Source organism: Haemorhous mexicanus, chromosome 28 (genome assembly GCF_027477595.1).
Source record: "Haemorhous mexicanus isolate bHaeMex1 chromosome 28, bHaeMex1.pri, whole genome shotgun sequence".
NCBI lineage: Eukaryota > Metazoa > Chordata > Aves > Passeriformes > Fringillidae > Haemorhous > Haemorhous mexicanus.
Genome location: NC_082368.1, coordinates 5,852,877 through 5,877,517, shown reverse-complemented (window position 1 = coordinate 5,877,517; position 24,641 = coordinate 5,852,877). Strand labels below are relative to the sequence as shown.

At 46.5% G+C, this 24,641-nt stretch overlaps 1 protein-coding gene across 1 annotated transcript; it reads right to left on the bottom strand.

Moving 5' to 3' along the window:
- Window positions 1-9,200: 9,200 nt before the first annotated feature.
- Window positions 9,201-15,610, bottom strand: HOXB4 (homeobox B4). The gene is given in 6 exon segments (XM_059869128.1): window positions 9,201-9,858; window positions 10,193-10,383; window positions 10,385-10,423; window positions 10,426-10,565; window positions 15,004-15,301; window positions 15,485-15,610. Coding segments are annotated over 6 exon segments (1,452 nt in total).
- Between the last annotated feature and the right edge of the window lie 9,031 nt (window positions 15,611-24,641).

The window sequence follows — 24,641 nt, the reverse complement described above, 5'->3', positions numbered from 1 at the left end:
TTTCTATCTACATTTTCTATTTATAGCTCCATTTTTTATTTATTTCTATTTCTATTTCTATCTATAGCTACATTTTCTATTTACAGCCATATTTTTTATTTATTTCTATTTTTATCTATTTCTATTTCTATTTCTATCTATAGCTACATTTTCTATTTACAGTTATATTTTTTATTTATTTCTATTTTTATCCATTTCTATTTCTAGCTACATTTCCAGCTCTCTCCATCCACATTTACCCTTTATTTCTATTTCTATTTCTATTTCTATTTCTATTTCTATTTCTATTTCTATTTCTATTTCTATTTCTATTTCTATTTCTATTTCTATTTCTATTTCTTTTTCTATTTCTATTTCTATTTCTATTTCTATTTCTATTTCTATTTCTATTTCTATTATTTCAATTTCTATTTCTATTTCTCCTCCCGCCCATCCTTCCTCTCCCTTTCCCGCCCCAATTTCGATTTGACCCATTTTATTCCTATTTTTATCATTATTTTTATCATTATTTTTATCATTATTTTTATTATTATTTTAATCATTATTTTTATCATTATTTTTATCATTATTTTTATTATTATTTTAATCATTATTTTTATCATTATTTTATCATTATTTTTAGCATTATTTTTAGCATTATTTTTATCATTAATTTTATTCCTATTTTTATTATTATTTTTAGCATTATTTTTATCATTATTTTATTATTATTTTTATCATTATTTTTATCATTATTTTTATCATTGTTTTTATTATTTTTATCATTATTTTATCATTATTTTTATCATTTTTTATCATTATTTTTATCATTATTTTTATTATTATTTTTATCATTATTTTTATCATTATTTTTATCATTATTTTTATTATTTTTAGCATTTTTTTACCATTATTTTTATCATTATTTTTATCATTATTTTTATTATTTTTATCATTATTTTATCATTATTTTATCATTACTTTTATCATTATTTTTATCATTTTTCCCGACTTTTTCCCCCTTTCCTTGAGCTGCCTTCCCCCCGCCTGGAGGACAATAATCTGATTTTTTTCCTCCCTTCCTAACCCCGAACCGAGCCGGTTTTTTTTGTGTTTTTTTTTATTTTCCTCCATCCTTTTCCCCAAAAAAAAAGAAGAAAATGAGAATAAATCCTCGAGCCTCGCTGCCAAAAGGAGCCATTTGTCTTCTTGATGATTTTTTTTACTTGGCCAACCCTGAGCTCTGCCTCTCCTTTTGTACCCCCGAACCCCCCCAGAACATCTGCACCCTAATTACGCTCATTAACGCATTAATTACCCCGGAGAAGGCGGGATTTCACACCAAAAAAAACCCCAATAAATTCAAAATAAATCCAAATAAAGAAAACGCGAGGCAGCAAAGCGTTAACGAGCGAGGCTGGGAAAAAAGAGAATTAATCGGAGCCTGGAGCAAATAAATCATCCGGGCTGAGCTGGAGCATCTTTTGTTTTCATTAGGGACCACCAAAAACCCCAAAAGTCACCCCAAATCACCACCCAGAGCCTCGGCGGCCAAACAGAAATTTATTTTTGCACCCAATAAATAACGGCGGGGCAGCCCCGGAGAGGCACGCAGGGGAGGATTGGGGGGGGAATTGAATTTTTGGGGTTTTTTTGGGGTTTTCTTTGGGGTTTTCAGGTGAATTTGGACGGCCCCGAGGGCAAAGGGGAGGTTTGGGGATGGGAATTTAATTTTTTGGGGGTTTTTTTGGGTTTTCTTTGGGGTTTTCAGGTGAATTGGGGTGGGAATTTATTTTTTGGGGTTTTTTTGGGGGTTTTTCAGGTGAATCCCAACAGCCCCGAGGGCAAAGGGGCGGATTGGGGATGGGAATTTTATTTTTGGGGGTTTTTTGGGGTTTTCAGGTGAATTCCAACAGCCCCGAGGGCAAAGGGGAGAATTGGGATGGGAATTTAATTTTTGGGGTTTTTTTGGGGGGTTTTCAGGTGGATCTCAACAGCCCTGAGGACAAAGGGGAGGTTTGGGGTGGGAATTTAATTTTTTTTTGAGATTTTTGGGGTTTTCAGGTGAATTTGGACGGCCCCGAGGGCAAAGGGGAGGATTGGGGATGGGAATTTAATTTTTTTTTTGAGATTTTGGGGTTTTCAGGTGAATCCCAACAGCCCCGAGGGCAAAGGGGAGAATTGGGATGGGAATTTTATTTTTGGGGTTTTTTGGGGTTTTCAGGTGAATTTGGACGGCCCCGAGGGCAAAGGGGAGGATTGGGGATGGGAATTTAATTTTTTTTTTGAGATTTTGGGGGTTTTTGGGTGAATCCCAACAGCCCTGAGGGCAAAGGGGAGGATTTGGGATGGGATTTTATTTTTTTTGGAGTTTTTTGGGGTTTTTTTGGGGTTTTCAGGTGAGTCTGGACTGCCCCAAGGACAACGGGGAGGATTGGGGGTGGCAATTTAATTTTTTTGGTTATTTTTGGGGTTTTCAGGTGAATTTGGACGGCCCCGAGGACAAAGGGGAGGATTGGGGAGCGGATTTTATTTTTTGGGGTTTTTTGGGGTTTTTTTGGGGTTTTCAGGTGGATCCCAACAGCCCCGAGGACAAAGGGGAGGATTTGGGGATGGGAATTTAATTTTTGGGGGTTTTTTGGGGGTTTTTCAGGTGAATCCCAACAGCCCCGAGGGCAAAGGGGAGAATTGGGGGTGACAATTTAATTTTTGGGTTTTTTTTGGGGGGGTTTCAGGTGGATCCCAACAGCCCCGAGGACAAAGAGGCGGATTGGGGGTGGGATTTTAAATTTTTGGGGGTTTTTTGGGGGGTTTTCAAGTGAATCCCAACAGCCCCGAGGACAAAGGGGAGGTTTGGGGTGGGAATTTAATTTTTTTTTGAGATTTTTGGGGTTTTCAGGTGGATCCCAACAGCCCCGAGGACAAAGGGGAGGATTTGGGGATGGGAATTTAATTTTTTTTTTGAGATTTTTGGGGTTTCAGGTGAATCCCAACAGCCCCGAGGACAAAGGGGAGGATTTGGGGATGGGAATTTAATTTTTGGGGTTTTTTTGGGGGGGTTTCAGGTGGATCTCAACAGCCCTGAGGGCAAAGGGGAGAATTGGGATGGGAATTTAATTTTTTGGGGTTTTTTTGGGGGGTTTTCAGGTGGATCTCAACAGCCCCCGAGGACAAAGGGGAGGTTTGGGGGTGGGAATTTAATTTTTTGGGGTTTTCTTTGGGGTTTTCAGGTGAATCCCAACAGCCCCGAGGACAAAGAGGAGGATTGGGGGTGGGAATTTAATTTTTTTTTTGAGATTTTTGGGTTTTCAGGTGGATCCAAACAGCCCTGAGGGCAAAGGGAAGGATTGGGGATGGGAATTTAATTTTTTGGGGTTTTTTTTGGGTTTTCTTTGGGGTTTTCAGGTGAATCCCGACAGTCCTGAGGACAAAGGGGAGGTTTGGGAAGCCGATTTTATTTTTTTGGGTTTTTTGGGGTTTTTTTTTGGGTTTTCAGGTGAATCCGGACGGCCCCAAGGACAAAGGGGAGGATTTGGGGATGGGAATTTAATTTTTGGGGGTTTTTTTTGGGTTTTCTTTGGGGTTTTCAGGTGAATTTGGACGGCCCCGAGGGCAAAGGGGAGGATTTGGGGATGGGAATTTATTTTTTTGGGGTTTTTTTGGGGTTTTCAGGTGGATCCCAACAGCCCCGAGGACAAAGGGGAGAATTGGGATGAGAATTTAATTTTTGGGGGTTTTTTGGGGTTTTCAGGGGGATCCCAACAGCCCCGAGGACAAAGGGGAGGTTGGGGATGGGAATTTAATTTTTTGGGTTTTCTTTGGGGTTTTCAGGTGGATCCCAACAGCCCGGAGGACAAAGGGGAGGATTTGGGGGTGGCAATTTAATTTTTGGGGTTTTTTTGGGGTTTTCAGGTGAATCCCAACAGCCCCGAGGGCAAAGGGGAGGTTTGGGAAGCGGATTTTATTTTTTTGGGTTTTTTGGGGGTTTTTTGGGGGTTTTTTGGGGGTTTTTTTGGGTTTTCAGGTGAATCCGGACGGCCCCAAGGACAAAGGGGAGGATTGGGGATGGGAATTGAATTTTTGGGGGTTTTTTGGGGTTTTCTTTGGGGTTTTCAGGTGGATCCCAACAGCCCCAAGGACAAAGGGGAGAATTGGGATGGGAATTTAATTTTTGGGGGTTTTCTTTGGGGTTTTCAGGTGGATCTGGAAGGCCCCGAGGACAAAGAGGCAGATTGGGGATGGGAATTTATTTTTTTGGGTTTTCTTTGGGGTTTTCAGGTGAATCCCGACAGCCCCGAGGGCAAAGGGGAGGTTGGGGATGGGATTTTATTTTTTGGGGTTTTTTGGGGTTTTTCAGGTGAATCCCGACAGCCCCGAGGGCAAAGGGGATGGAGGAGGCCGAGGGGGGGTCGGGGCTGCCCCTCCCCCCAGCCAGAAATTCCCATTTTCAGCCCCAAATCGGGGCAGGGAGGAGCTTTGGGGGGCTCGGAGTTCATCCCAGTCCATCCCAGTTTATCCCAGTCCATCCCAGTTCCATCCCAGTCCATCCCAGTCCACCCCAGTTCCATCCCAGTCCATCCCAGTTCCATCCCAACCCATCCCAGTTTATCCCAGTCCATCCCAGTCCATCCCAATCCATCCCAGCTCATCCCAGTTCATCCCAGTCTATCCCAGTTCCATCCCAGTCCATCCCAGTTCACCCCAGTCCATCCCAGTTCACCCCAGTCCATCCCAGTCCATCCCAGTTCATCCCAGTTCATCCCTGTCCATCTCAGTCCATCCCAATCCATCCCAGTCCATCCCAGTTCATCCCAGTCCATCCCAGTTCCATCCCAGTCCATCCCAGTTTATCCCAGTCCATCCCAGTTCCATCCCAGTCCATCCCAGTCCATCCCAGTTCACCCCAGTCCATCCCAGTCCATCCCAGTCCATCCCAGTCTATCCCAGTTCATCCCTGTTCCATCCCAGTCCATCCCAGTTTATCCCAGTCCATCCCAGTCCATCTCAGTCCATCCCAGTCCATCCCAGTTCATCCCAGTCTATCCCAGTTCCATCCCAGCTCATCCCAGTTCATCCCAGCTCATCCCAGCCAGTCCCAGTTCATCCCAGTTCATCTCAGTCCATCCGAGTTTATCCCAGTCCATCCCAGTCCATCCCAGTTCCATCCCAGTCCATCCCAGTTCCATCCCAGTTCATCCCAGCTCATCCCAGCCCGTCCCAGTTCATCCCAGTCCATCCCAGTCCATCCCAGCCCATCCCAGTTCATCCCAGTCCATCCCAGTTTAGCCCAGTCCATCCCAGTCCATCCCAGTCCATCCCAGTCCATCCCAGTCCATCCCAGTCCATCCCAGTTCATCCCAGCCCATCCCAGTCCATCCCAGTTCATCCCAGTCCATCCCAGTTTAGCCCAGTTCATCCCAGTCCATCCCAGTTCATCCCAGCCCATCCCAGTCCATCCCAGTTCATCCCAGTCCATCCCAGTTTAGCCCAGTTCATCCCAGTTCACCCCAGTTCACCCCAGTCCATCCCAGTCTATCCCAGTTCATCCCAGTCCATCCCAGTCCATCCCAGTTCCATCCCAGTCCATCCCAGTTCCATCCCAATCCATCCCAATCCATCCCAGTTTATCCCAGTTCCATCCCAGTTCCATCCCAGTCCATCCCAGTTCCATCCCAGTCCATCCCAGTCCATCCCAGTTCATCCCAGTTCACCCTAATCCATCCCAATCCATCCCAGTCCATCCCAGTCCATCCCAGTTCACCCCAGTCCATCCTAGTCCATCCCAGTCCATCCCAATCCTTTCCAGTCCATCCCAGTTCATCCCAGCTCATCCTAGCCAGTCCCAGTTCATCCCAGTCCATCCCAGTCTATCCCAGTCCATCCCAATCCATCCCAGTTCCATCCCAATCCATCCCAGTCCATCCCAGTTCACCCCAGTCCATCCCAGTCCATCCCAGTTCATCCCAATCCATCCCAGTCCATCCCAATCCATCCCAATCCATCCCAGTCCATCCCAGTTTATCCCAGTCCATCCCAGTCCATCCCAGGGGAGGAAAAAGAAGAAGAACAGAAAACAAACCGAGAAAAAAAGAGGAAAAAAAGCGAGAAAAAAACCAGAAAAAAACAGAAAAAATGAGGGAAAAAAGGACGAAAAAAGGAAATAATGAGGGGAAAAAGAGAAAAAAAGGGAAAAATGAGGGAAAAGGAGGAGAAAAGGGAAAAATGAGGGAAAAAGGAGGAAAAAAGGAAAAAAATGAGGGGAAAAGGAAGAGAAAAGGGAAAAAGGAGGGGGAAAAGGAGGAAAAAAGGGGAAAATGACGGGAAAAAGGAGGAGAAAAGGAAAAAAATGAGGGGAAAAGGAGGAGAAAGGTCTGAGGGGGTGGGGAAGGAGCTGAGCTCATTTATTAGCGCGGACACGAGCTCGGCCTCTGGACGGGAGAGCAAACGTGACAAATGGGGCCCATTAAAGGTGGAAGGAGGATCCAGCTCAGCCAAATCCCCCAAATCCTGCTCCGACCTGCCCTGCCCCCGCCGGCCCGGCTTTGGGCTCACTGCACCCGAAACTGGGGGGAATGGGCAAAATTCCAATTATTGGGGGGGATAACCAGCACCTGCCACTCCCTGTGGTTCAAATTGGGGTAAAAATGGTCAAAATTCAAATTATTGGGGGGGATAAGCAGCACCCGCCACTCCCCATGGTTAAAATCAGTGTAAAAATGGTCAAAATTCAAATTATTGGGGGCAATGAGCAGCACCTGCCACTCCCTGTGGTGAAATTGGTGTAAAAATGGTCAAAATTCAAAATATTGGGGGGAATGAACAGCAACTGTCTGTCCTCGTGGTGAAATTGGTGTAAAAATGGTCAAAATTCCAATTATTGGTGGGAATAATCAGCACCTGCCTGTCCCCGTGGTTCAAATTGGTGTTAAAATGATCAAAATTCCAATTATTGGCCCGAATACCCAGCGCCGGCTGTCCCTGTGGTGGAACCAAAAATCCCAATCAAATAAAACCCAAACCCCAAAGTTTGGCTGCAGGGAAGGAGCCCCCATCAGACCCCACAGTGGAACCAAAAATCCCAATCAAATAAAACCAAAACCCCAAAGTTTGGCCGCAGGGAAGGAGCCCCGGCTGTCCCCACAGTGGAACCAAAAATCCCAATCAAATAAAACCCAAAACCCCAAAAGTTTGGCTGCAGGGAAGGAGCCCCCGTCAGACCCCACAGCTGAACCAAAAATCCCAATCAAATAAAACCCAACCCCAAAATCTTGGCCGTAGGTAAGGAGCCCCCGTCAGACCCCGTGGTGGAACCAAAAATCCCAATCAAATAAAACCCAAAACCCCAAATCTTGGCTGCAGGTAAGGAGCCCCCGTCAGACCCCACAGTGGAACCAAAAATCCCAATCAAATAAAACCCAAAACCCAAAACCTTGGCTGCAGGTAAGGAGCCCCATCAGACCCCATGGTGGAACCAAAAATCCCAATCAAATAAAACCCAACCCCAAAGTTTGGCCGCAGGGAAGGAGCCCCGGCTGTGCCCGCGGTGCCGCAGTCGGTGGGGAAATGCTCAACAGGACAAGAAGGGGAATTGTCCCCCTTCCCTCCCGAGTTCACGGCCCCAGCGCGCACGCGGGATCGGGTTTGGGATCGTCCTCCTGTGGGATCGGGTTTGGGATCGTCCTCCTGCGGGATCGGGTTTGGGATCATCCTCCTTGTGGGATCGGGTTTGGGATCCTCCTCCTTGTGGGATCGGGTTTGGGATCGTCCTCCTGTGGGATCGGGTTTGGGATCGTCCTCCTGTGGGATCAGGTTTGGGATCGTCCTCCTGTGGGATCGGGTTTGGGATCGTCCTTGTGGGATCGGGTTTGGGATCCTCCTCCTTGTGGGATCGGGTTTGGGATCCTCCTCCTGTGGGATCGGGTTTGGAATCGTCCTCCTTGTGGGATTTGAGTTTGGGATCCTCCTTGAAGGATTTGAGTTTGGGATCCTCCTTGAAGGATTTGAGATTGGGATCCACCTCCTTGTGGGACGTGATTTTGGGATGGTCCTTGTGGGATCTGGGTTTGGGATCCTCCTCCTTGTGGGATCGGGTTTGGGATGGTCCTCGTGGGATCAAGATTGGGATGGTCCTTGTGGGATCGGGTTTGGGATCCTCCTCCTGCGGGATCTGCCTTTGGGACCCCCTTTGAGGGATCTGCACTTGGGATCCTCCTCCTTGTGGGATTTGGGTTTGGGATCCTCCCTGTAGGATCTGCAGTTGGGATCCTCCTCCTTGTGGGATTTGCCTTTGGGATCCTCCTCCTTGTAGGATCTGGCTTTGGCATCCTCCTCTGCGTGGGATCTGCATTTGGGATCCTCCTCCTTGAAGGATTGGCCTTTGGGATCCTCCTCCTTGAAGGATCTGGTTTTGGGATCCTCCTCCTTGAAGGATGGGGTTTGGGATCCTCCTTGTGGGATCTGCCTTTGGGATCCTCCCTGTAGGATCTGCCTTTGGTATTCTCTTCCTCCTTGAGGGATCTGGGTTTGGGATCCTCCTCCCTGTGGATGTGCCTTTGGGATCCTCCTCCCTGTGGGATCTGCCGTTGGGATCTGGAGGAGGAGCTGACCCGATCCCGTGCTGGGTATGGAAGAGCAGCCCCGCCTTTCCCCGCGGTTCCAATAATCGCGGAAATAACGATCCCAACGAAAAGGATCCCAACGAAAAGGATCCCAACGAAAAGGATCCCAACGAAAAGGATCCCAATGAAAAGATCCCAACGAAAAGGATCCCGTTTCCCTCTGCACTCGCACGAGCTCACACCCCCGAACACGCACACGCGTCCCTGGGGGCGCCTACAGGGCGGCGGCCGGCCCGTGGGATCGCCTTTGGGATCCTCCTCCCTGTGGGATCGGAGTTTGGGATCCTTGAGGGATCTGCCTTTGGGATCCTTGAGGGATCGGGGTTTGGGGTCCTCCTCCTTGTGGGATCTGCATTTGGGGTCCTTGAGGGATCTGAGTTTGGGAACCTCCTCCTTGTGAGATTTGAGTTTGGGATCCTTGTGGGATCTGCCTTTGGGATCCTTGAGGGATGGGGGTTTGGGATCCTCCTTGTGGGGTTTGAGTTTGGGATCCTCCTTGAGGGATCTGCCTTTGGGATCCTTGTTGGATCTGGCTTTGGGTTCCTCCTTGTGGGATTTGAGTTTGGGATCCTTGTGGGATCTGCCTTTGGGATCCTTGAGGGATCAGGGTTTGGGATCCTCCTTGCGGGATTTGAGTTTGGGATCCTCCTCCTCCTTGAGGCATCTGCCTTTGGGATCCTCCTCCTTGAGGGATCTGCATTTGGAATCCTCCTTGTGGGATTTGAGTTTGGGTTCCTCCTCCCTGTGGGATCTGCATTTGGGATCCTCCCTGCGGGATCTGCCTTTGGGATCCTCCCGGTGGGATTCGAGTTTGGGCTCCTCCTTGAGGGATTTGAGTTTGGGATCCTCCTGGTGGAATCTGAGTCTGGGATCCTCCTGGTGGGATTTGAGTTTGGGCTCCTCCTCCCTGAGGGATTTGAGTTTGGGATCCCCCCTGCGGGATCTGCCTTTGGGCTCCTCCTTGTGGGATTTGAGTTTGGGATCCTCCTTGAGGGATTTGCATTTGTGATCCTCCCTGCAGGATTTGAGTTTGGGATCCTCCTGGTGGAATCTGAGTTTGGGATCCCCCCTGCGGGATCTGCCTTTGGGTTCCTCCTTGAGGGATTTGAGTTTGGGATCCTCCTGGTGGGATTCGAGTTTGGGCTCCTCCTCCTTGAGGGATTTGCGTTTGGGATCCTCCTGGTGGGATTTGAGTTTGGGATCCCCCCTGCGGGATCTGCCTTTGGGTTCCTCCTTGAGGGATTTGAGTTTGTGGATCCTCCTGGTGGGATTCGAGTTTGGGCTCCTCCTCCTTGAGGGATTTGCGTTTGGGATCCTCCTGGTGGGATTTGAGTTTGGGATCCCCCCTGTGGATCTGCCTTTGGGTTCCTCCTTGAGGGATTTGAGTTTGGGATCCTCCTGGTGGAATCTGAGTTTGAGATCCCCCCCGCAGGATTTGTGTTTGGGATCCCCCCTGCGGGATCTGAGTTTGGGATCCTCCTCCTTGAGGGATTTGAGTCTGGGCTCCGCCTTGAGGGATTTGAGTTTGGGATCCCCCCTGCAGGATTTGAGTTTGGGATCCTCCTGGTGGGATTTGAGTTTGGGATCCTCCCTGCAGGATCTGTCTTTGGGCTCCTCCTTGAGGGATTTGAGTCTGGGATCCTCCCTGCAGGATTTGAGTTTGGGCTCCTCCTTGCAGAGCGCCGGAGGAGGAGGAGGACGATGAGGACGAGGAGGAGGACGAGGAGGAGGAGCCGGCCCTGACCTTGGTGTTGGGCAGTTTGTGATCCTTCTTCCACTTCATGCGGGCGGTTCTGGAACCAGATCTTGATCTGGCGCTCGCTGAGGCGCAGGGAGCGTGCGCGATCTCCAGGCGCCTGCGGCGCGTCAGGTAGCGGCTGTAGTGGAACTCCTTCTCCAGCTCCAGCACCTGCTGCCGCGTGTAGGCCGTGCGCGAGCGCTTCGCCTCCCCCGCCGCAGAAAGAGGGGCTCGCTGCCGGGCCGGGGGGAGAGAGAAGAGGGGGAGAAGTGTGAAAAGAGAGGGGAAATTGGGGGGAAATAGGGGGAAAGAGAGGGGAAAATTGGGGGGGAAAGTGGGAAAAAATAGGGGGGGAAATAGGGGGGAAAGAGAGGGGAAAATAGGGGGAAAATAGGGGGGAAAGAGAGGGGAAAATTGGGGGAAAGAAAGGGGAAAATTGGGGGGAAAAGTGGGAAAAAATAGGGGGGGGAAAGTGGGAAAAGAGAGGGGAAACTTGGGGGGAAAGAGAGGGGAAAATAGGGGGAAAAGAGAGGGGAAAATTGGGGGGAAAAGAGAGGGGAAAATTGGGGGAAAGTGGGAAAAGAGAGGGGAAAATTGGGGGGAAAAGTGGGAAAAATAGGGGGGGAAAATAGGGGGGAAAGAGAGGGGAAAATAGGGGGAAAATAGGGGGAAAGAGAGGGGAAAATTGGGGGGGAAAGTGGGAAAAAATAGGGGGGAAAAGTGGGGGGAAAAGTGGGGAAAAAATTGGGGGAAAATAGGGGGGAAAGAGGGGGGAAAATTGGGGGGAAAGAGAGGGGAAAATAGGGGGAAAGTGGGAAAAGAGAGGGGAAAATTGGGGTAAAAGAGAGGGGAAAATAGGGGGAAAGTGGGAAAAGAGAGGGGAAAATTGGGGGTAAAAGAGAGGGGAAAATAGGGGGGAAAATAGGGGGGAAAGAGAGGGGAAATTGGGGGGAAAAATAGGGGGGAAAGAGAGGGGAAAATTGGGGGGGAAAGTGGGAAAAAATAGGGGGGGAAGTGGGAAAAGAGAGGGGAAAATAGGGGGAAAAGAGAGGGGAAAATAGGGGGAAAGTGGGAAAAGAGAGGGGAAAATTGGGGGGGAAAATAGGGGGGAAATTGGGGGGGAAGAGAGGGAAAAAATAGGGGGGAAAAGTGGGGGGAAAATAGTGGGGAAAAAATTGGGGGAAAATAGGGGGGAAAGAGAGGGGAAAATAGGGGGAAAGAGGGGGGAAAATTGGTGGGAAAGAGAGGGAAAAAATAGGGGGGGAAAGTGGGAAAAGAAGAGGGGAAAATTGGGGGGAAGAGAGGGGAAAAATAGGTGGGGAAAATTGGGGGGGAAAGAGAGGGGAAAATTGGGGGAAAAAGTGGGGGGAAAAAGTGGGAAAAAAATTGGGGGAAATTAGGGGGGAAAGAGGGGGAAAATTGGGGGGAAAGAGAGGGGAAAATTGGGGGGGAAAAGTGGGAAAAATAAGGGGGGGAAAGTGGGAAAAGAGAGGGGAAAATTGGGGGGGAAAGAGAGGGAAAAATAGGGGGGAAAATAGGGGGGGAAAGAGGAAAAATTGGGGGAAAAAGTGGGAAAAATGGGGGGGAAGTGGGAAAAAATAGCGGGAAAAGAGAGGGGAAAATAGGGGGGAAAAGTGGGAAAAAATAGGGGGAAAAATAGGGGGGAAAAGTGGGAAAAAAATTGGGGGGAAATAGGGGGGAAAGAGGGGGGAAAATTGGGGGGGAATAGAGGGAAAAAATAGGGGGGAAAAGTGGGGGAAAAGTGGGAAAAAAATTGGGGGAAAATAGGGGGGAAAGAGGGAAAATTGGGGGGAAAAGCGAGAAAATAGGGGGGAAATAGGGGGGAAAGAGAGGGGAAAAATTGGGGGGGGAAAGTGGGAAAAATAGGGAAAAATAGGGGGGAAAGAGAGGGGAAATAGGGGGAAAATAGAGGGGAAAGAGAGGGGAAATTGGGGGGAAAGAGAGGGGAAAATTGGGGAAAATAGGGGGAAAGAGAGGGGAAAATTGGGGGGGAAAGTGGGAAAAAATAGGGGGAAAAGTGGGGGGAAAAGTGGGGAAAAATTGGGGGAAAATAGGGGGGAAAGAGGGGGGAAAATTGGGGGGAAAAGTGGGAAAAAATAGGGGGGGAAAGTGGGAAAAGAGAGGGGAAAATTGGGAGGAAAGAGAGGGAAAAATCAGGGGGGGAAGTGGAAAAGAGAGGGGAAAATTGGGGGGGAAAGAGAGGGAAAAATAGGGGGGGAAAATAGGGGGGAAAGAGAGGGGAAAATAGGGGGGATAAGTGGGAAAAATAGGGGGAAAAAGAGAGGGAAAAGACAGGAAAAAATTGGGGGGAAAGGGTGGGAAAAAATAGGGGGGAAAGAGAGGAAGAAAATAGGGGGAAAATGTGGGAAAAAATAGGGGGGGAAAAGTGGGGAAAATGGGGGGGAAAAGTGGGGAAAGAGAGGGGCAAAATTGGGGGGAAAAGAGAGGAAAAACTAGGGGGAAAAGAGAAGGAAAAATTGGGGGAAAAAGTGGGAAAAAAATAGGGGGAAAAAGTGGGAAAAGAGAGGGAAAAAATGGGGGGGAGTCGGTGGGAAGGTGGGAAATAAATTGGGGGAATAGGTGGAAATATAGAAATTAATCGGGGGGGAAATAGGTGGAAATATTAAAAATAAACAGGGGGAAAAGGTGTGAAAATAGAAAAAAAAATAGGGGGGGGATAGGTGGAATGTGGGAAATTTATAGGGGGGAATATGTGGAAATATTAAAATAACAGGGGGAAATATGTGGAATTATAAAAAATAAACAGGGGGGAAATATAAAAAATAATCAGGGGAAATATTAAAAAATGGGGGAAATATGTGAAAATATAGAAAAAAGGGGAAAGATGTGGAAATATAGAAAATAACAGGGGGGGATATGTGGAAATACCAAAAAATGGGGGGAAAGATGTGAAAATATAAAAAAAAAAAGGGGAAGTATCAAAAAAAAAAAAAAGAGGGGAAAAAGTGAAAATGTACACAGACAAAGAAAAAAGGGGGAAATATTTGGAAATACAAAAGAAAGGGAGGGAAATGGGAAAGCATGAGGAAAAAAAAGGAGAGAAAAGGGGAAAATGCAGAAAAGAAAGGGGAAAAAGATGTGAAAACACAAAAAAAAAATGGGGAAAAGATGTGAAAAGGCACAAAAAAAAAAGAAAAAAAAATGAGGGGAAAGACAAAAAAAACCAGAGGGGAGAACAGCCAAAAAAGGGGAAATTTGAGAGGAAAACAAATTTAAAAAGGAGGGGAAAAAAAGAAAGAAAAGCAGAATTACCGAGCTGTTCCTTTAATGGGTTCTTTCCCCCCTCAATAAAAAAAAACAAATCACAAAAAAAAGAAGAATAAAAGCGTCACGCGTTGTTTGGAAGGGGGGATTCGCTTTGGAAATAAATAAATAAAAAGGGAAACGGTGCAAAAAATGCAAATCTCCCCCTGATGGTGGCCGGGGATTCCTGACCAAAGGTTTTTTCTGAGCCCTCCCCAGACGCGATTTCAGCGCGGGTGGAAATTCGCATTTCTGTGCTCGAAGCGTGGGATTATGCCCAAAAGTTTGCCTGGAAAAAAGGGGGAAAATAGGGGGAAGAAGGGGAAAAAGGGGGAAAAAAGGGGGGGAAAAAGGGGGGGAAAAAGGGGGAAAAAGGGGGAAAAAGGGGGATAAAAGGGGGAAAAAAGGGGGAAACAAAGTGGAAAAAAGGGGGAAAAAAGGGGGAAAAAGGGGGAAAATGGGGGAAAAAGGGGGAAAAAGGGGGAAAAAAGGGGGGGAAGGGGGGAAAAGGGGGAAAAAAGGGGAAAAAAGGGGAAAAAAGGGGGAACAAGGGGGGAAAAAAGGGGGAAAAAGGGGAAAAAAGGGGGGAAAAAGGGGGAAACAAAGTGGAAAAAAGGGGGGAAAAGGGGGGAAAAGGGGAAAAAAGGGGTAAACAAGGGGGGAAAAAAGGGGAAAAAAGGGGGGAAAAAAGGGGGAAACAAGGGGGGAAAGAAGGGGAAAAAAGGGGGAAAAAAGGGGGAAACAAGGGGGAAACAAAGTGGAAAAAAGGGGGGGAAAGGGGGAAAAAATGGGGAAAAAGGGGGAAAACAAGGGGGAAACAAAGTGGAAAAAAGAGATGAAGAAACAGGAGGGGGGAAAAAAAAGGGAGGGAAAAATGGGGGGAAAAAGAGATAAAGAAACAGGAGGGGAAAAAAAAAGAAAAGGGAGGGGAGGGGAAAAAAAAAGAAAAGGGAGGGGAGGGGAAAAAAAGGGAGGGAATAAAAAAAAAATAAAAAGGAGGGCAGGGGAGGGGAAAATAGTAAAACTTGACTCAATCCGCCACTTAAATACAAATTACCAAAACATAAAACTTCACTTAGGAAGACTCAACAGCCGTAAAAAAAAAAAAAAAAAAAAAAAAGAAGGAGGGAGAGAGGGGGGGAAAAAAAGTGCAGAAAAAAAAGCAAAGTAGCCTGGAAGAAACTGGAGGAGGATGGTAACAGAGACTTCAAAGGCGCAGGGCCAAGCAGAGCCATAAAAATTTATGGAGGATGTAATTATAGCGCTCGGCAAAGCGGCGCTCGTAAATCTCCGCCGAGCGCTCCTTTTAGCAGCCCGGGCCGGGCCCGCGAGGTGCGACTCCAACTATAAAGCGAAGCCCTTTTCCCTTTCCCCTCCACTCACCCGAGCTTCCGTGGACTTTTTTCATCCAGGGGTAAAGCACGGGCTGGGCCGGGCGGCTGCAGGCGGGGGGAGGGCTGGGGGTGCCCGGCGGCGGCGCCTCGGCCGAGCCCCGGCAGGACGGGAAGCGCCGCTCGTACATCGCCTCATGGTGGAAAGCGTGCTGGCCGTGCCTCTGGCTGCCGTAGTATTCCGGCGAGTGATCGGGAAGGTAATCGCTCTGGGAATATTCCTCGCAGGGTGGGAACTTGGGGTCCACGTAGTTGGAGTTGAGCAGGAACGAGCTCATGGCCATTAATTTCTTCATGGGGTTGCGCGGCGCGGGCGCGGGGGGGGGAAGGAAAGAATTATCTCTACATCTATATCGATATGGATCTGCCGCTCTCGCTCGGTGTCTTTCTCTGCTTAAAATTTATTCGTGCGCCCCCCACCCTCGCCATCCCCCCCGCCGCCTCCCTTCCCTCGCTCTCCTGTCGGGCCGAACCCTCCTACTCCCTGTCAAGTGAACAAAGTTGAGTCCATGTGACAGCGCGGGCCAATGGCGAGGGCCACGGCGAGCCCCGGATAAGGAAACCTGCCCAGCCCGGGCTCTCCCGGGGCCCCCCGGCATCCCTGGGGGGGTGTCCGCTCCCCTCCGGCCACCCCCGGCCACCCCCGGTCACCCCCCGTCACCCCCGGTCACCCCCCGGTCACCCCCGGGTCACCTCCGGCCCCTCCGGGCTCGGCAGCCCCCGGTGGGCGAGCAGCGCCCCCCCCGGGCTGGCCCCCCACCCCTCGGGGGTGTGTCCTGGCCTCGGGGAGGGCGGGGGGCACCGCGACCCCCCCCCGGAAAGCCGACAAACCGGGAATAAAGAGGAGGCGAGCTAAGCAGGGATTTTCGGGGGGCACGGCGGGCGCTGCCTCCCCCCCCCCCCCCCCCACCCCTGCCCAGCCCCCCGCGGGCGCAGCTGAGCCGCGGTCGCCACCCCCGGGCTGGGGTCGCCACCCCGCGAGCGGAGCGGCGGCCGGAGGTGATGCGGGAGCCTGGCAGAGATGGATGGGGCTGCCCGGGGATCGATTGGAAAAGGCGGCGGCGAATTCGGGGTGTCCGGGACCCCGAACCCCGCGGGGGGAGCCCGGCCCCCCAGGCAGAGCCCGCCCGTGATCAACAATTACAAAAGGCAATTAGCGCCACCCGGCGCGGCTCGGCCTCGCCCTCCTGGTGATCAAAACGCTTTCAAGGCACCGCCAACCCTCGAAACCCCCCTGAGACCCCCCCCCCCAAATCCTGCGGGCAGACCCCAAACGCGCCCGGGGCTGCGGCCGGGAAAGCGGCGGCGGCGGCGGCGAGAAATTTTAGTGAGTTTGAAATCCGCAGAAATTCTATGGAAAACGGGCGAGAACCGCTCTGAAACGGCAACAACGCCCCCCTCCCCAAACCCCCCCAAACCCCCCGAATTCCCCAGCCCCCAAATCCCCCCCGGCAGCTGCGCTGTGTTATCTCGGAGCTCTGATAAAGTTTTATGGCAGCAGCGGCGGAGTTGAGCTGAGGTCAAACCCCGGGGATTTCTCTGCAGCCCTAAAACGCTTTTCTGGTCAAAGCCTCTTCCCCACCCTTCTGCTTTTTGAGTTTTTTGGGGTTTTTTTGGGGGGGGAATTTAATGGCTTCGGGGTTTGTAGTGTTTGTGTCAACTACATATTCCCCTAGATACGAATTTGTGACCCAACTTCCTCTACACAAATTCGGATCTACAGGGTACATATAGAAGACAGTTGCGTCCTCCTCGGTCTCAGATCTTCTCCTACCGCCACAATTCTCTTCTGGGGCAAAATTTGGGGTTTTTGGGAAATCGGGGCTGCGCCTCAGGGAAATTCCCCGCCGAGGGGGAAAGGCCGTTCGTTAAAGCAGCGAGGCTGGGAAAACACGCAGAGGAAAATTGGGATTTTCCCACCTTTCCCTCCCACACCTCGGGCGTTATTTTGGGGTGAAAAAATCATTTCTTGGGGCGAAGGTGGAGGTGCGGGCGCGCAACCAGAGGCGGACCCAAAATTCCGCCTTTTAAAAGAGAAATCCCCCCCAGGCTCCGTCCCCACCCCGCCCTGAAAATCTCGTCACGATTTTCTGGTGGGCAGCGCAAAGATTTAAAGATTTTTCATCCAGTTCTGCTCCCGAGGTTTGGGTTTAGTCGGGGGTGAGCGGGGAAATGGTACAAAAAAAAGGAAAAAAAAGAAAAAAAGGGGAAAAAAAGAAAAAAAAGGGAAAAAAAGGGAAAAAAGGGGAAAAAAAAGAAAAAAGGGGAAAAAAAAGGAAAAAAAAAAAAAGAGAGAAGCAGATGAAAAGAAATCCAGAATGTAAAGGCAGATGGGACGACAGGTTTCTTTTTAATGGCAGGCAATTCTTTTTTACAACCCGAGAAAAAGATCAAAGGCGTTTCATTTCCGAAAAAAAAAAGGGAGATAAAGCAATAAAATATTCATAGTGTCTAGGTAATGAACCTTCATTCGGAACTAATGAGGGCAGCGTCGTGTTGAGATTTCGTTTAAAATTACAGCGGCCCGAGAGATTCACAGTCGAGCAGCCCCTTCCTTTTCCTTTATTTTTTTTCCTTTTCCCCCCCTTTTTTTCCCTTTTTTTCCCTTTTTTTCCTCTTTTTTTCTCCTCTCTCTCTCTATTTTTTCCCCTCTTTTTTAAAAATTTTTTGTTGTTTTTTTGGGTTTTTTGGGGTGGTTTTTTTTGGTGGTTTTTTGTGTTTCAAAAGGCAGAACATTGTCAGGTCAAGCATCTCCCCGAATTAATTGCATTTAAATGCCGCGGCAGAGAGGGCACCAGGGAAAAGCCGCCTCCACAATTCCCGACAATATTTTCGGCCCATTCCAAGAACTCCCGCCTTTCCCCTCAAAAATAATTCGGATTTCTGGCCGAGGATAAAACCTCCGAGTTTTCCCCATCCCGGATTTTTCACGCGAAAAAAAAATCGCTTTTCCCGATAAAATCTCCCAGCAAAACCCAGAAGAACCAAAGAACAAACCAAAATCATTCCAGACCTTTCAAAAAAACCCCAAATCTCCAGCACAAGCAGCGAAATCTTTTTGCACCGAGCAGAATTCCCCACCTCCAAATTCACCTTTTTCCTCCAAAACCCGCCAGGAAATCGAGGAGCCAAACCCACAACGCCGTAAAACCCCGGAATAAATCCCGCCGCAGCTCCTTTTAATTTTAATTTCTTTTCAATCCCCTCTTTTAGATTTCATTCCTCCTCCCCGACCTCTCCAAACCCATTTCTTTTATTGTGTTTTCTCCCTAGAAATTGCCAGGCCTTATTCTCTATTTTTAACCTCCTCCTACATCCTTTAAAAAATAAATAAATCGCTTTTTTGGCGGTGACAGCGCCGAGCAGCACCCCTAGCGTCTGCCAGAATTCCCTTTTTCCCCCTCCCCTGATCCCAAATTTCCAAACCCCCCCCTCACCTTTGGGATTTTCTCGTTGAATTTTGATTTTTTGAGGTGTTTTTTCTTTTTTTTCCCCTATTTTCAGCACCGCGGGGTGACCTCAGGGGCACCCCCGGGTTGTCAAGTTTTAGGAGGGGACCCCCAAACCCTCCCCAAACTCGGGGACCCCTCCAGGGGGGGGATTCCGGCTCCCCCCACCCACCCAGGTGCGGTTCCTACCTGAGCTGAGCGCGGCTCCTTCTCCTCGGGGGCTCTCGGCAAAACTCGGGCAGATTTTGGGGGCGACAAATGCGACAAAACCCCCCCAAAAAAAACCCCAAAACCCCCCATGTCCCCCTCCCCTCTGCCCCAAATCCCCTCTTCCTCCTCTCCTTCCTCCTCTCCCTCTCTGGGATTTTTTTGGGGGGGTCCGAAGTTATTTTTTGGGGGTTTTTTTGAGGATTTTTTTTTTGAGGATTATTTTTTTGGGGTTATTTTTTTGGAGGGTTATTTTTTTGGGGGGTTATTTTTGAGGGTTATTTTTTTGGGGGGGGTTATTTTTGGGGGGGTCTCGGCCTCTCCCCCGCCCCGCTGGCCCCGCATTGTCCCGGCGCTGCCCGGAGCTGGGAAAGGCGCAAGTTTTGGGATTAATCTCAGACTTTGGCAGTCTTTGTTAAACAGCGAGGCGTGTCCGCAGCCGCGCTGACCCGCGCTTCACCCCGAACTTTTAATTTTTTTTTTTTTTTTTTTGCTTCTTTTTTTTCCTTTTCCACCCGCCCCGAGGTGTTTCCCCCGCTCCAATCTTTCCTTTCCCCGAAAAATAATTTAAATTTTTTAAAAATTTCCTTTTCATCCCCCTCCCCTCTCTCAGCGCTTTAGAAACGCCAAAGCTTTTGGAGGATTTTAATTTTGAATTGATTTGGTTTTGAAATTGGGGTGGGATTTTTATTTTTAATCAAGGCAGAGATTGGAATAAATTGGGAAATCCCTGAGGCGGATGGAGGCAGAGAGGAGAGGATGAACCCACACCTGCTCCCAGAGGGGAAAATCCCGATTTTAAATTAAAACCGGCCCCAAAATGGGAAAATTGGGGTGATAAAAAATTTAAAAATCGCTTTTTTTTTCAGAAAGGGAATATTGTGCAGGGCCGGGGCGGGAATTCCCTTTCCAGCCCCGCTTTTCCCGGCTGCTCCTCCGCCGCCTTCGGGGGCGGCCGGCGACAGAAATCGCGATCCGAGCGCGATCCCATCGATTGTCGGGCGGCAAAAAACCCGAAATAAATGAGAAATCTCCTGGAAAAGACGCCTTGGGTTTCCTCTCCCTCCCCTCGCGGCCCGAAATTGAAATTGAAATTGAAATCGGGATTTAAAGGGCGAGGGGCCGCTGGCCTGCCTGGAAATAATCGCGATAAATTCGATTTTTTTGGGGTTTTTAGCGCCTCCCGCTCTGTTTAAAATGCCGGGAATAAATGGATTTTGTGGGTGGGGGAGCTGCGGGAATTTCCGCGCCGGGAAAGGCGCGGGATGAAGGGAATAAATGGGATTTGTGCCGAGCAGAGGCGCGGGGAGAGCGAATGGATTTTCCAGAGCGCCGTTCCCAGGGCTCTACTGTTCGCTCCCGAGGGGAAAGAGGAACCTCGTTAGGGGCTGCTCCCGCCGCGGGGAAAAGCTGGCGGCCAGAAGGGGAAAGAAATAAAAGAAAATCAAATAGAGAAATAAATCAAATGGATAAAAAGAAATAAAAGAAAATATATGAATAAAATAAAATTTAAAAAAATATATATATTAAAAATAAAATAAAATACAGAAATAAATTAAATATATAAAAATAAATAAAAGAAAATATGTGAATAAAATAAAATAAAATAAAATAAAATAAAATAAAATAAAATAAAGGATATAGTAAAAATAAAATACATAAATAAAATAAAATAGAGAAATAAATAAAATATATAAAAATAAAAGAAAATATATGAATAAAACAAAATAAAATAAAAAATAAAATAATATATATATTAAAAATAGAATACATAAATAAAAGAAAATATATTAATAAAATAAAATAAAATATATATTAAAAATAAAATACATAAATAAAATAAAATATAGAAATAAAAGAAAATATATAAAAATAAAAGAAAAGAAAATAGATATATAAATAAAACAAAATTTAAAAATAAAAGAAAATATGTAAAAAGAAAAGAAAAGAAAAGATATAAAGAAAATAAAAGAAAATAAAATATATATTAAAAATAAAATAAAATAAAATATAGAAATAAAAGAAAATATATAAAAAGAAAAGAAAAGAAAATATATAAATGCAATAAAATAAAATATAGAAATAAATAGAAAGAAATAAAAATAAAATAAGATATAAAATAAAATAAAATAAAATAAAATAAAATAAAATAAAATAAATAAAGCAAGAAGGATAGAAATAGAAAACAACTATAATATAAAGAGAAATATAAAATATGAATAGGAAAATAAGGGTAAAAATAAATATAAGGATAAAGATAAACTATCATTAGAAAAATATAAAAATAAATAGAACAGAAAGATAGCTATAAAATATAAATAGGAAAATAAATATAAAAATAAATATAATAAAAAAGAGCTAGAAAAATAGATAGAACTCGAAAAAGAAATCAAAAATAAAAGTATTCAAAGAAAGCCAGAAAGGAGAGAAAATCCGCGGGGATTTTTTTGTTTTAAATTTTTATATCTGTATTTTTTAAATTCCGGTGGGGACTCGAAAGGTTTCAGCCCAAACTAAAATCGGGATTAAAAACCGGAACCAGAGCAGCCCCGAAACATCGAATGGTGCAGCCTCGGGGCAGCCCGGGGAGCGGCCGGGCAGCTCTCACAGGAGTCCCGGTTTTCCACAATAATCCCGGTTTTTCACAACAATCCCAGGTTTTACAATAATCCCAGTTTTTCACAATAATCCCAGTTTTCCACAAGAATCCCAGGTTTAGCAATAATCCCATTTTTTTACAATAATCCCATTTTTTTTACAACAATCCTAGTTTTCCACAATAATCCCAGGTTTAGCAATAATCCCATTTTTTACAATAATCCCATTTTTTCCACAATAATCCCAGTTTTCCACAATAATCCCAAATTTCCACAATAATCCCATTCTTTCACCATCCCATTTCTTCACAATAATTCCATTTTTCACCATTCCATTCTCCCCCAATAATTCCATTTTTCCCCATCCCATTTTTTCCCTATCCCATTTTCCCCCAATAAAATTCCATTTTTCCCCATCCCATTTTTTCCCCATCCCCTTTTCCCCAATAATTCCATTTTCTCACCAACCCCTTTTCCCACAATAATCCCATTTTCCCCCATCCCCTTTTTTCCCAACAATCCCATTTTTCCCCACTAATCCCATTTCCCCACTAATCCCATTTCCCCACTAATCCCATTTCCCCACTAATCCCATTTTTATCCCATTTTTCCCCATTCCTTTTTTCTCCCGGGCTCTGGAGGCATTTCCGAGCAGATTTCCCCATCCCTGGCTCCTTCCCCTTCCCCTTCCCCTTCCCCTTTCCCTTCCCCTTTCCCTTCCCCTTTCCCTTTCCCTTCCCCTTTCCCTTTTCCCCTTTTCCCCTTTCCCTTTCCCTTTCCCTTTCCTTTTCCCTTTCCCTTTCCCTTTCCCTTTCCCTTTCCCTTTCCCTTTCCCTTTCCCTTTTCCCCTTTTCCCCTTTCCCTTTCCCTTTCCCTTTCCTTTTCCTTTCCTCAGCCCCCACAGCTCCCAAAAATCGCTTTTCCTCTGAATTCCTTCCCTATTTGAATTTTTATTATTCTGAACTTGCATTTCTCTTCTCAAGTTGTGCTGGTGTTTCTTTTTCATTATTTAAATAATTTAAATTTTTGTTTAATTTATTTTCATTCTTTATTCTTTATCTTTAATTTTTTATTCTTTATTTAATTTTTATTTTTATTTTTATTTTTATTTTTATTTTTATTTTTATTTTTATTTTTATTTTTATTTTTATTTTTATTTTTATTTTTACTTTAATTTCTCATTCTCATTCTCATTTTCAATTTAATTTTACTTTTATTTTTCATTTTCATTTTATTTTTATTTTAATTTTCATTCTCATTCTCATTTTCAATTTATTTTTCATTTTCATTCCCATTCCCAATCCCATCCCCACTCCCATTCCCATTCCCCATCCCCATTCCCATTCCCATCCCCATCCCCCATTCCCAGTTTCCCATCCCCATTCCCATGCCCCATTCCCATTCCCAATCCCATTCCATTCCCATCCCCCACCCCCATTCCCATTCCCATTCCCATTCCCATTCCCATCCCCGTTCCCATTCCCAGTTCCCATTCCCAGTTCCCATTCCCAGTTCCCATTCCCATTCCCATCCCCATTCCCAATCCCATTCCCATTCCCATTCCCATTCCCAGTTCCCATTCCCATTCCCATTCCCAGTTTCCCATTCCCAGTTCCCATTCCCATTCCCAGTTTCCCAATCCCATCCCCATTCCCATCCCCATTCCCATTCCCAGTTTCCCATTCCCAATCCCATTCCCATTCCCATTCCCATTCCCATTCCCATTCCCATTCCCATTCCCATTTTCCCATCCCATTCCCAGTTCCCATTCCCAATCCCATTCCCATTCCCAGTTTCCCATTCCCCATCCCCATCCCCCATCCCCATCCCCCATTCCCATCCCCATTCCCAGTTTCCCATCCCCATTCCCATCCCCATTCCCATCCCCATTCCCATCCCCATTCCCATTCCCATTCCCATTCCCATTCCCATTCCCATTCCCATTCCCATTCCCAGTTCCCATCCCCCATTCCCAATCCCATTCCCAGTTTCCCGTCCCCATCCCCATCCCCCATCCCCAATCCCATTCCCAGTTCCCATTCCCAGTTTCCCATCCCCATCCCCATCCCCATCCCCATCCCCCATTCCCATCCCCATTCCCATTCCCATCCCCATCCCCCATTCCCATTCCCATTCCCATCCCCCATTCCCATCCCCCAATCCCAATCCCATTCCCAGTTTCCCATTCCCAGTTTCCCATTCCCATTCCCAATTTATTTCCCTTTCATTTATCCCCATTTCTATTTTTATCCATCATTTCCCTCCCCATTCCCATTCCCATTTCCAATTCCCAATTTCCATCGTTATTCCCAATCCCCATTTCCCCTTAATTCCAAATTTCCTTTTATTCGAAATTCCCTTCCCATTGAAATTCCCTTTTTGAACTTTCCCTCCCATTTTTACCCCTCCCCACCCAATTTTTCCCCATTTCCTCCCCCTCTTTTTTTCTCTTTTTTCTCTTTTTTCTCTTTTTTCTCTTTTTTCTCTTTTTTCTCTTTTTTCTTTTCGAGTTTTTTCCTCTCCCACTCCGGGTTCAACTTTTGACCCTCCCGGGCTGACCCCACTCCGACGGCAGGAGCGCCCAAAACCGGCCCCAAAATCATCAGAAATGTCAAATATTTCTCATTTCCCTCCCTTTTTTAATCCAAAATATCCAATATTGCACATTTCCCACCCTCTTTAAATCCAAAATATCCAATATTTCTCATTTCCCTCCCTTTTTTAATCCAAAATATCCAATATTTCTCATTTCCCTCCCTTTTTTAATCCAAAATATCCAATATTGCACATTTCCCTCCTCATTTTAACCTGAAATATCCAATATTGCACATTTCCCTCCCTTTTTTAATCCAAAATATCCAATATTTCTCATTTCCCTCCATTTTTAAATCCAAAATATCCAATATTTCTCATTTCCCTCCTTATTTTAATCTGAAATATCCAATATTTCTCATTTCCCTCCCTTTTTAAATCCAAAATATCCAATATTTCTCATTTCCCTCCTTATTTTAATCTGAAATATCCAATATTTCTCATTTCCCTCCCTTTTTAAATCCAAAATATCCAATATTTCTTATTTCCCTCCTTATTTTAACCTGAAATATCCAATATTGCTCATTTCCCTCCCTTTTTCAATCCAAAATACCCAATATTGCACATTTCCCTCCCCATTTTAAATCCAAAATATCCAATATTGCTGATTTCCCTCCCTATTTTTCTCTGAAATTTGAAATATTTCACATTTCCCTCCCCCCTTTAATCTGAAATTTGAAATATTTCTCATTCCCCTCCCCATTTTTCTCTGAAATACCCGATATTTCTCATTTCCCTCCTCTTTTTAATCTGAAATATCCAATATTGCTGATTCCCTTTGGCTT